The sequence below is a fragment of the Sinocyclocheilus rhinocerous genome, unplaced genomic scaffold, assembly GCF_001515625.1.
Source record: "Sinocyclocheilus rhinocerous isolate Xijiao unplaced genomic scaffold, SAMN03320098_v1.1 scaffold836, whole genome shotgun sequence".
Lineage (NCBI taxonomy): Eukaryota > Metazoa > Chordata > Actinopteri > Cypriniformes > Cyprinidae > Sinocyclocheilus > Sinocyclocheilus rhinocerous.
Genome location: NW_015648109.1, coordinates 255691 through 266730, shown reverse-complemented (window position 1 = coordinate 266730; position 11040 = coordinate 255691). Strand labels below are relative to the sequence as shown.

Here is an 11040-nt window from a genome sequence, read left to right as displayed (position 1 = left end):
AGTGAAATAATGGGAGTAATAATTAGCAAGATTTTCATAATAATATCTCATATTTAATGGCAATATTGATACATATTTTTTTCTCTAATTATTGTTTGTGTCTCCCAAAATGTGTAATAAACATGCTTTAAGTCCTGGTGTCCTCTACAGTGGACATGTATGAAATCGACGTCCTGTTTCATAACAGAAGCTCATATTTTGATTTGAAACCCCGTAACATTTTCCTGAGATGTTGATTTATGACAAACAATTTGAAAATTAGTCAGATTTAAATGATAATTACAAAATATTATCATATTTCCATAAGGGTGTTACACTTGATCACTAAATTAATGTCAGCCATTTTTAAAGACCAAGGAGAGGGAGTGGTCATGGTGAAACATTCAATCATTTGGTATCTCTGAAAAGCCCTGAATGTGCTTTGTAAAGGACATCCAGACTTAAAACTGTGACATGGAACGTCTCAGAGAAAATGCTAAAACATAATGTCCTCTACAGAGGACAAAACTCCATAGCTGGTAGTCAGGAGGATATTTCAAATGACATTCTGGTTTCATAAGTAATAATATGTGGGCTAATGTCAATGAGCATATATATAAGTGTTACTGACAATGGCTCGCTCATTCTCCTTATTGGTAGGAGAATCGCGACGGTTCCTCCACAGAGACCTGGGCTGGACGTAAAAAGTGCAGAGAGAACATCAGATACATTATGAGAGTTGTAAATGGGTTAAAGTGTCATGAAAATAACATCAAAATAAATATAATTTGCTATTTATTCCTTTTTATTTACTGTGTTTGGTTACTGTAGCCTACCGTGTTTGAAGAGGAGTCAGGAGACAGGCTTCTGCTGAGACAAACACAGGACACATGACGGCTTGCTTTCTAATACAGTGGGTTTAGAACAGAATCACTCTCTATATCTTTCACTGGGATGTTATTGTTACGTATCCGGTCCATGAACTTCCGTCTGCTAGCCATCAGAGGTCACCCTTTCCATTTTCATTGACTCTCGCACTACACACGGTTGCATATCACCTCGGACTACATATCCCATCATTCATTGCAAACATCGCTGATTATTAATGAAATGCATTATTAAAATAAGGTCATGCATGTTTATTTTACCTTGCTCGTCTTCTTCTCACTGCAGAGACTAAGAGAAAATTCACAGTAAATTGCACTATAATTCATAACTGTGGATGAACAGTTTTGAATAGCAAAGGATAGAATGTAATCAAGTAATTTTCTGTTGGTATTTCAGTTACTAATTCTTAGAATTAATGAATATATAAAGAATATATGCATCTTAAGCAGAAACATTTGAGGAGAGGTGACTAGCTCCAGGATTTAAAAAAAAACAAATTGATCAAACAGAGTCTTCAAACATAAGACAAAACTAATCTAAATGTGCAAACACAAGGAGCTGGAACAGCTTGAGTTTGAAGTGTCCTCAGAGGAGAGTTAATTGAGTGTGTGTGTGTGTGTGTGTGTGTGTGAGAGAGAAGCTCTTGTCCAGACCTGTCGGCGTCTCTCTCTCCCTGGAGAGGGTGTTGAGCGGCGGGCTGATGCATTCAGGCGTCAAAACAAGCTTTCTCCAGGGGGGCGAGCTCTTCGGACTCAGACTTAAAGTAAATGTGCATCAAATATAAAAAAAAAAAAAAAAAAACAATAAAGTAAATAAATAAAATATGAATTCAGATTGACCACTGACAATTTATATGAGACCACTTTAGTGATCACTTTAAATATTATTTAGGGTACATTTATATGTAAATATGGCAGTTCCATCTGTATAACAAAATTGTTTTATAGATATTATTATAGATTAATATGAACAGTATGATTAATAATTAATAATAACTATAGTAAATAGTCACAACAAATATCAATATTAATTATAATATATAAATGTGAAATAACTAGCCTTATATATATATATATATATATAGGGAAAATGCACTTTTAATATCACTTTAAATCTTTAAAAAATATTTAAAAATAAATAAATGTAAAAAGTCTAAGTTCTCTCACCCATCCTGGCACTGGAGGTTCTGCAGGCTGAAGGAGAGCTCATTGACCGGGGAAGAGTCTTGTGCTGTCAGATCACAGTCTGCCTCCTCCACATCAGCAGCCATTGAGCTTCTCAGTGCTGCAAACTAACCGGCACACTCTACTGCTGCACTGAGATATCAAGTCAGATATCATATGAGCTGTGCATCATGATGTGAATGTGTCTCCACTGAGGGTCTCCGCATCTCCTCCCCTTGGAAACTCGTGTTGCTACAACACGCTTCATGTGACCCGCCCGCGAGGCCGCTCTGTCATCACAGTAATCATCCTCCAGCACAGGAGCACACGGCGAACGCTTCCCGAAAGAGAGCCATTTAGATAATTGCTTCAGAATGTTGAAGCTGTGGATGTCCGTGGTGCTTAACTTCACTGATTTAGAGAAAACGCCTTATTTAGTGGAACAGACGACAGTTCTTAAAGAAACAGTTCACAGCAAAAAAATAAAATTCTGTCGTCTACTCAACCCCACGACGTTTTAATTATGTATGACATCTTCTTTCACGAAACACAAAAATTATTTAGCTGAATATTGTCTGACTATTATAAAAATAGAGTATTTAATGGTAGTCCCCATCCACTTTCATTATATAGAACAACGCAGCCTCTGTGTTCAGCTACATTTGCATGTAGCTTTCATTATGCAGCTTTTATGCAAAAAAAAAAAAAGCAATGTCAGAGAAGCCTTAAACTTTGCCATTGTTTATGTATAATTTATAGCGTTTCACGTTTCCTTAGTCATAATTAAATATTTGTAAAAAGTCAATTAAAAATTTTTTTTCTGCAATTATAATTTCTGCAATATTGTCACTTTTTTTTTTTTATTATAATATATGAAACACAGAATGACATTAATATACTACATGCCAGGGAGCAAGAAAATAATGTACCTTTTAAAAAGATTCACAGTTTTTACAGTTTTCTTATTGGAAGAGTCAGAAATCAAATACATATAGCAATATTGTCGCTGTGTCTCTATGCATTAACTCCAGTGATGTTGTGCTTTATCACATGCTCGAAATGGGTGGTATAATTCTAACCAATCACCTTCTACATGTAGAAAAACAAGAGCGTTCTGAAGCGCTGATTGGTCAGTGGCATTGCGATGACGCATTAGCCCCGCCTCGTTCCGGAAGCTAGCTGTCATGTGATTTGTTTGTTGGCGATCTGCTGTACGGAGCCGCATCATTTCGTTACGGTGACAAATAAACGCTTGTCCCGGGTAATTCCCCCTTTCCCCCCTCTGTCCTCCTCTCTCCGCCATGGACGAGACGAGCCCGCTAGTCTCTCCGCTTCGCGATTCCAACGATTTCAGCTACGGTCCCGCCGAGGCGACCAGTCCCCGGTGCGGATTTGGAGGGACGCCGGGCTCCGTGGTGCGTCTGCCGGCCGGGAGTCCCGGACGCAGCCGCGAGCGACAGCCGCTCCTAGACCGAGACCGAGGCGCGTCGGCCCGCGACCCGCACAGGAACGAGTTCCCGGAGGATCCGGAGTTCAGAGAGATCATCCGGAAGGCGGAGCGGGCCATCGAGGAGGGCAACTACCCGGAGCGCATCTATCAGGGCTCCAGCGGCAGCTACTTCGTCAAAGATTCAGCAGGGGTGAGAGTTCATCATATCTTGATTTGTGACCCGTCTACATAAGCTGAGTTTTCAGTGCATTCACAGCTTCACACAGAGCTGATCATGTTGTGTAATAGTGTAACAGCTGTGTCATCAGGTCAGGCCTCGAGTCATGCAAACCAGAAATATGTTTCTGTAGCCTACAGTTTAGATTGAGTTTGTCACGACAGTTGTGTGTTTCTTCATCTGCAGGCACTTTTATGTGTTTTTATCATATGAATGTGAAAGTGAAACCGTCTTGGAAACTTTTGAACACATCACTTTGGTTAATTATTTTGCATTTTTATTGCACCCTTGTTCCAGACGCAGATGTGCAATTAAAAATGATGAATGTGTGATAAAAACCAGGTAAATTTCACTTTTAGGGGCGTTGGACACATTGCTGTGTCATTGCACAGGACAGCAGCATTATCAGGCCCGTAGTTCAAAATCTAGATAGCATTTTTAGGCATCACAGTTCCTAGGCAGGCAGCTCACTAGTTGTTTGATCCATAGACAAAAAGCTTACCGGCACTTTCTTTTTAAAGCTCTCTTTAGTGAAACGACAGTGCATTATCATGCAGAGATAGAGCTCATATCAGTACACACTTAATTATGCACTACGTCTTTCATATGAAACCTTAATACAAGGTAACAGCTCTCATAAAAGTCAAAGTGATTAGGAATGAGTTATTTTGGCAACTTTACAGTACGGTTCCATTTGTAAACATTAGTTAACTACCTTAGTTAATATGAACTAACAATGAAAAGCACTTACTAATCTCAATTAATGTTAATTTCAACATTTACTAATACATTATTATAATCAAAAGTTGTATCTGTTAATATTATTTAATAGACTTGAGCTCAGATGAACTAACAATGAACAGTTCTATTTTTTAAATGATAAAATACTGTAACAAATGTTAGTTAATGTAGTAAGCAAGGTAATTATTACATGAACTTTATTTATTTATTTATTTTTGTGCATTATTGCCAGTGAAGATGGGACTAAATGCAAAGAGTGTTTAGAAATGTGATGCATATACCAGTGTTATTTTAGACAATTAAAGTATTCATTAATATGTTGAATTAGCTATAACATATTCTTATGGGCTTTTGTCATTTTTGTTAGTTTTTTATTATTATTTCTGTTTAGCTTTTTTTCAGATTTAGCTGTAGTAATTTTAGTACATTTTTCATCTAATATTGAATTTTATTTCAGATTTGTTTCAGTTAACAAAAAAAAATATTTTTAATAGTTTTAGTTAACAATAACAACACTGGAATCCCCCCGTGGGACATTGTTTTGCAGGCAAATTACAGCAGATACAAGTGTATGTCAAGAGGATTTATTTTCGAAAGTGTCTTTAGTTGAAGAAACACCCATCTTTGGCGTCTGAGCTTCTAATGTAAGAAGCTTGCACTGGATTTGACACGGTACTTTGTGTGTTTTAAGTAGTTGTCGACCGCTAATGTCTGATAAACAGCATATCTGAACTCTAGTATCCAGCTCAAAACCCATCGAGGCAGCATTTTTAGTCACTCTTGGAATGTTTGTTCACTAGATACTAGGCAGCTCCTCCAGTTTTGAGACAAATGCCGTCATCATTGATCATTAAACAAAAGACTTGCAACACTTTCTCTTTGTGAGAGAATACAGAACCGCTCAGGGTTATTTAGTAATGGTGGTCATTTCATCAGTGCATACTCGGTTCCTCTCTTCTTTAAATGAAACCGTGGAATTACCATGATGGCTTGACATGCTTTAAGGCATGTCACATGCGTTAAGCGGCCTAATTCTGCAGTTTGACTTCTAATGGCTGGTGAAGTGTGTTAGACATTGGGCTTGCTTTCATTCAGCCACAGAATCACAAAACGCCATAACTCTCGGCTTTAGACCCGGTTTGTAGTTCCCTTCATTCAGAAAGAACTCAAAGGTTCAAATGTTTTGTATTGATTATATTTATCAGAGAGCGACTGGTTGTTCTGTTGTGTCAGTTCAGCAGAACCGAGTGAATGTGTGAGAGGAACTTTATAATGACTTTAACAAAGAGACTCTTCCAGTTTTGCTACATCAAAATGAAGAGGAACTGAGATTTACTACATGTTTTCTGTGGGAGTTCCCAGTGTTGTTACTCCTCGGTCAAATCACACTATTCTGTACTAGTTCAATTTTAGTCTAGTTTAAAGTTTTGAGTGTTTAATTTGAAAATGACTAATGAAGTAAGTTGTGAAGTGACCAAAAATAACCATTTCTATCTGCACACAAGCTGCAAACAAACCCATTTTTTCCATTTATAATGTAATCCTGGTGAATTTGACCAGAAGTGAGCTTCTGGCCAGTCATATAGGACATGATTATTAGTCATGATTAGGGTTGCAAAGGGGTGGAAAATTTCTGGTAAATTTCTGGAAACTTTCCAAAAATCCCTGGAATATTAAAAAAACAATTCCTGGAAAGTTTCCGAAATTTACTGGAAATTTTCCACCTTTTTGCATCCCTAGTCATGATGATTAGTTTTAGTTAGTCTGATCAGAGTTGGCTGAATTGTGCTACATACTCCAGCCTGTAGGGGGCAGAACTGAGTTGATCTGATGTCATTTGGTGTTTTGTTTTCTTGTGAGATGTTCCTCATGTGGTTGATCTTCAGCGGTGCAGGGCTGGTGTTCGTCCTCTCGATAGTGAACGTGCTGGAAGCTTCATCTGCTCACTAGTGAGGCAGCTCACATGAGTCATAAGGACATGACCACATGTATGGTCAGGTGGTGCGCCGGGCCAGTTTCTCATTCACATCAAATCAAGTCACAGATGAGTCATGGAGGCCAGACGAAGTCTTTGTTAAAAGTCACTCTTAGTTGGGAAATCAGTTTCTAAAAATAAGGTTAAATGTGTAACTATTGTGAAACTTGCATTTCTGGGTTCGGTAAGATTTTCAAATGTTTTTGAAAGACGTCTCTTATGCTCACTAAAGCTGCATTTATTTGATTAAAAATACAATAAAAACAGCAATATTGTGAAATATTATTATAATTTAAAATAGCTGTTTTCTATGTGAATATATTATAAACTGTAATTTATTCCTGTGATCAAAGCTGAATTTTCAGCATCATTGCTCCAGTCTTCAGTGTCACATGATCTTCAGAAATCATTCTAATACGCTGATTTGTTCATTAACATTTCTGATTATTATCAATGCTGAAAACAGCTGTGCTGATTAATATTTTTGTTGAAACCGGGGTGCATTTTATTTTTTTTCCAGGATTCTTTGATGAATAAAAAGTTTTAATCTTTCATAACATCATAAATGTCTTTACTGTCACTTTTGATCACTTTAATGCATCCTTGTTTAATTTTTTATTTTTTTTTATCTTCCTTTTGGTTGTTGCAGCATATTAAACTAGGATATGAGAACGTGTTTAACCTCAAAATAATTGCACATTTAGTTTTATTTAACTAAAATAACCTTGGTTATGAATGTGATTTTAGTCTAATATGTGTACGGTAGCATTGGTTTGCTTACGGGAAAAATGCTGTTTTACTGTCATGCTAAAGAGTAACGTGTGAAAGTCTCAGTTTGAGCAGACGTTTGCTCTGAACCGCACGTGTCGCTTCAGGAAACCTGACCTGAAATGTCCTCTCTCTTCTCCAACAGAAGATCATCGGCGTCTTCAAACCAAAGAACGAGGAACCGTACGGCCAGCTGAACCCCAAGTGGACCAAATGGCTGCAGAAGCTCTGCTGTCCGTGCTGTTTCGGCCGGGACTGTCTGGTCCTGAATCAGGGCTACCTGTCAGAGGCCGGCGCCAGTTTGGTGGACCAGAAACTAGAGCTCAACATCGTGCCGCGCACAAAGGTATGAGAACGACACCCACAGTTGTGCATCTTCACCGAAACCAAAAGCGAGGTGAATGAGGACGTGAGAAAGTAGGGTGATAGTCGTGATGGTTTGGTGTTTGTTAGTCAACGTCTTTCGTTTCCTGTTGTTTAGCGCGCATGAAAACACACTAGTCAACCGCACAGCTGAACATAACGGCTCACACTCCCACAACATCTCTGTTGCTGACTGGTGACAGAGAAGACGGATGCGTCCTATATAAAGCGTTCTCTATGCTCTCTTTCTCTCAGGTGGTGTATTTAGCAAGTGAGACGTTTAATTACAGTGCCATCGACCGAGTAAAGTCTCGAGGAAAGAGGTTAGCGCTAGAAAAAGTGCCCAAGATGGGCCAACGTTTCCACCGGATTGGCCTGCCACCCAAGGTAAGGTTTATGACAGCGCCACCTATCTGCCTGGAGGAAGAGGAGACTTTTTAGATGTTATTGAACTTTTTTTTTTTTAGATGTTGCAGGTTTATACAGTATTTTTTTGTTATCATTGAGATATATACGTGTGTATATATATATATATATATGAGAATATTTTCCATATTCATTTTTAATTAATTTTTTTTTATTTATTTCAGTTAACATTTATTAAAGCAATAAGCCCCAAGAAGCCGTGGTTTACAGTGAATTTATAACAATTGTTTCACGGGGCTTATTGCTTTTATAAAACGGTTATTCCATGTACGTAATAAAGTTTCACAAAATAAAACAGAGCAAATAAAGTGTAATGATATAAATAAAAACAGTATTCTTCCACCAAACAATGTAGTTCCTCAGAAAAGGTTGTGGTTCCAAGAAAGTGGTTGCCGAGCAACACACAAATGTACACAAAGGTGTATGTTTATAGAGTAATTTACAACAGCTTCGAACTTGGCTCAGCCAATCAGAATCAAGGACCGGAACTCTCCGTTTTATAATTCAAGTAATAAAACGGTTTTTAATGGTTTTAGCTTTAGTTAATTATAATAACCTTGGGTTTATAAACTATATAGAGCGCAATAGTACGGTTTCAGAAGTAAAAATGTAATTAATTTCTTCTTTCGAGACAGACCTGCCATGAGCTCTGACATTGTTGAGCGATATTATATGCTACTGTATGCTCTTAAACAATTTATTGTTTTATTTGTATTTAAATATTTATTAAACATAAAAAAAAATATATATATATATAAAATATTCTCATCTTTATTTTCTTTCATTTACTCAATCAATCCAAGTTTAGCGTTTTACCGTCATGGCTAATTTGATCATGCCATTCGCAATGGATGAGTTGTTCATTCACTCATAAAAGATTCTTGTACCTTTACAAACACTATTTTTGGTTCAAATCAAGGTTTGTAATGTGGTAAATTCCTAAACAAAAACTGAGGAAAAATTAGTTGGTTTATACACACTGCTGGCTGTTGTAGGTTTGTGAACTGATTTCTATTGGCCGTTGTAGGTTTGTGAACTCGTTTACATTGGTTGTTTGTAGGTGGGCTCATTCCAGCTTTTCGTAGAGGGGTATAAAGATGCTGATTTCTGGCTGCGCCGGTTCGAGGCGGAGCCTTTACCAGAAAACACTAATCGCCAACTCCAGCTACAGTTTGAGAGACTGGTGGTGCTGGATTACATCATCAGAAACACAGGTAACCACGGTAACCAACAGAATTAAGGTCAAACGAAATGACCAAAAACACATTTTAACTATATATTGCCTTTATTTTGTTGTATGGATCTGTAGATCGAGGAAATGACAACTGGCTCATCAAATATGACTGTCCGATGGATATATCAAGCAACAGGGTGAGTGGCCAGATGCCTTTTTGGGAGACTTTCTGTCCCATTTTTGTGTTTTTATGCTCATGTTTGTGTTTATCGAATGCTTTTCTCATGCAGGACAGTGACTGGGTGGTGGTGAAGGACCCCATCATTAAACTGGCAGCCATTGACAACGGTCTGGCCTTCCCTCTCAAACACCCAGATTCATGGAGAGCCTGTAAGCCAATCATCATCCACTTCTCAAGCACATGACCAACTACTGGCCAATCACATTGCAATATGCTCGATAAGTGCTAAATACAAACGTTGTATTCTGAGGTGTTTAGTTTCATTTGATGTTGTTTTTTGCAGTCAGTTAAATCGTTTTGTTGAATGTATTTCCTGTAGACCCATTTTACTGGGCTTGGCTGCCACAAGCGAAAGTTGCATTTTCCCAAGAGATCCAAGATTTAGTTCTGCCCAAATTATCCGACCCGAACTTCATCAAAGACCTTGAAGAAGATCTATATGAGCTCTTTAAGGTGAGTCGCAGAGATTGCTTTGAAATTCAGATGAATTCAGCTGGGGACTCGCAGACATGTTTGACTTCTGTTCTGTGAAATTAATGCTCGGTATTGACTTTGTATTGACGTTAACACTGACAGAAAGACCCGGGTTTCGACAGAGGACAGTTCAAGAAGCAGGTCTCAGTAATGAGGGGTCAGGTGAGTCATTTATAACTGTATTATAGTTGTGATTAAAGATACTAAAAGCAATAATCTGCATTATAATATTATGATATTTTATACAATAGGACTGTGCAACAAATCGATATTGATATTCACCAAAAAAATAAATCCACAATGTCTATAATAAACGTTTGATTAGCCTACATCTTGAGAGTTGCTCTGAGAGTCATGAGCATTTGCTCTTTACACTGAAAATCAAAGGCCTTCGTGATAAAACGCCAAAATAATTTTGGTTTAACATGAAAAAGTTCTGTTTAACATTAAGTTATGACAGAAGTATTTTACAGTTGTATAGTAAAATGTACTTCTCAAAGTAATAATAATAATTTTAAGGAATACCAAGATATTTTTTTCACCCATGATTAATTTATACACTATAAAAATTTTGTTGTGCAAAACCTTATTTGACAAATTGTTGTAAATTAATAGTTATATTTTAATTTGATTCGATTTTAAAAGGTTGATTAAAATGTTAACGTTTTATGGATTAATTTCGGTAGACACCATTTTGATGATGATGAATTTGTATTAAAGGGGTCATATGATGCGATTTCATTTTTTCCTTTCTCTTTGGAGTGTTACAAGCTCTTGGTGCATAAAGAAGATCTGTAAAGTTGCAAAGACTAAAGTCTCAAATCCAAAGAGATATTCTTTATAAAAGTTAAGAGTCAGCCACACCTACCTAAAACGGCTCGTTCTAACACGCCCCCACATATCTACATCACTATGTGGGAAGATTTGCATAACACCGCCCAAATGTTCACGCAAAGAAAGAAGACGTAACTTTTATTCTCGCTGTAGTATTGTTGCCGCCGCCGCCATGTCGTGAAGGCGCTGTGCGCTTCGTTGTGAAAGCGAAACTACTTTCAAAAGAGGACGATATCCGCTTCGTCATCCCTAGAGCTGATCCGTGCTGGTCGCTAAGGGAATACATCAACTTTGCGCTGTGGATCGCCGGATCGGCTTTCACCGCTCCTTCGCCGGGACCGCCATCG

At 37.7% G+C, this 11040-nt stretch overlaps 2 protein-coding genes across 2 annotated transcripts in view; one reads left to right on the top strand and one right to left on the bottom strand.

Annotated features, from left to right (window-relative positions):
• The window catches only part of LOC107709627 (M-phase inducer phosphatase 1-like), a 6972-nt gene extending 4629 nt beyond the window's left edge, over positions 1-2343 (bottom strand). The window contains exons 1-5 of the mRNA XM_016514178.1: positions 2034-2343; positions 1521-1624; positions 1128-1155; positions 816-846; positions 611-673 (exon numbers count right to left, since the gene is read on the bottom strand). Of these exons, the coding sequence (XP_016369664.1) occupies positions 611-673; positions 816-846; positions 1128-1155; positions 1521-1624; positions 2034-2137 (330 nt within the window). The 5' untranslated portion in view covers positions 2138-2343. The remainder of the gene's footprint in view (positions 1-610; positions 674-815; positions 847-1127; positions 1156-1520; positions 1625-2033) is intronic.
• Positions 2344-3160: 817 nt separating this feature from the next.
• The window catches only part of pi4k2a (phosphatidylinositol 4-kinase type 2 alpha), a 10383-nt gene continuing 2503 nt past the window's right edge, over positions 3161-11040 (top strand). The window contains exons 1-8 of the mRNA XM_016514175.1: positions 3161-3670; positions 7327-7527; positions 7800-7931; positions 9031-9184; positions 9280-9341; positions 9435-9534; positions 9705-9838; positions 9962-10021. Of these exons, the coding sequence (XP_016369661.1) occupies positions 3332-3670; positions 7327-7527; positions 7800-7931; positions 9031-9184; positions 9280-9341; positions 9435-9534; positions 9705-9838; positions 9962-10021 (1182 nt within the window). The 5' untranslated portion in view covers positions 3161-3331. The remainder of the gene's footprint in view (positions 3671-7326; positions 7528-7799; positions 7932-9030; positions 9185-9279; positions 9342-9434; positions 9535-9704; positions 9839-9961; positions 10022-11040) is intronic.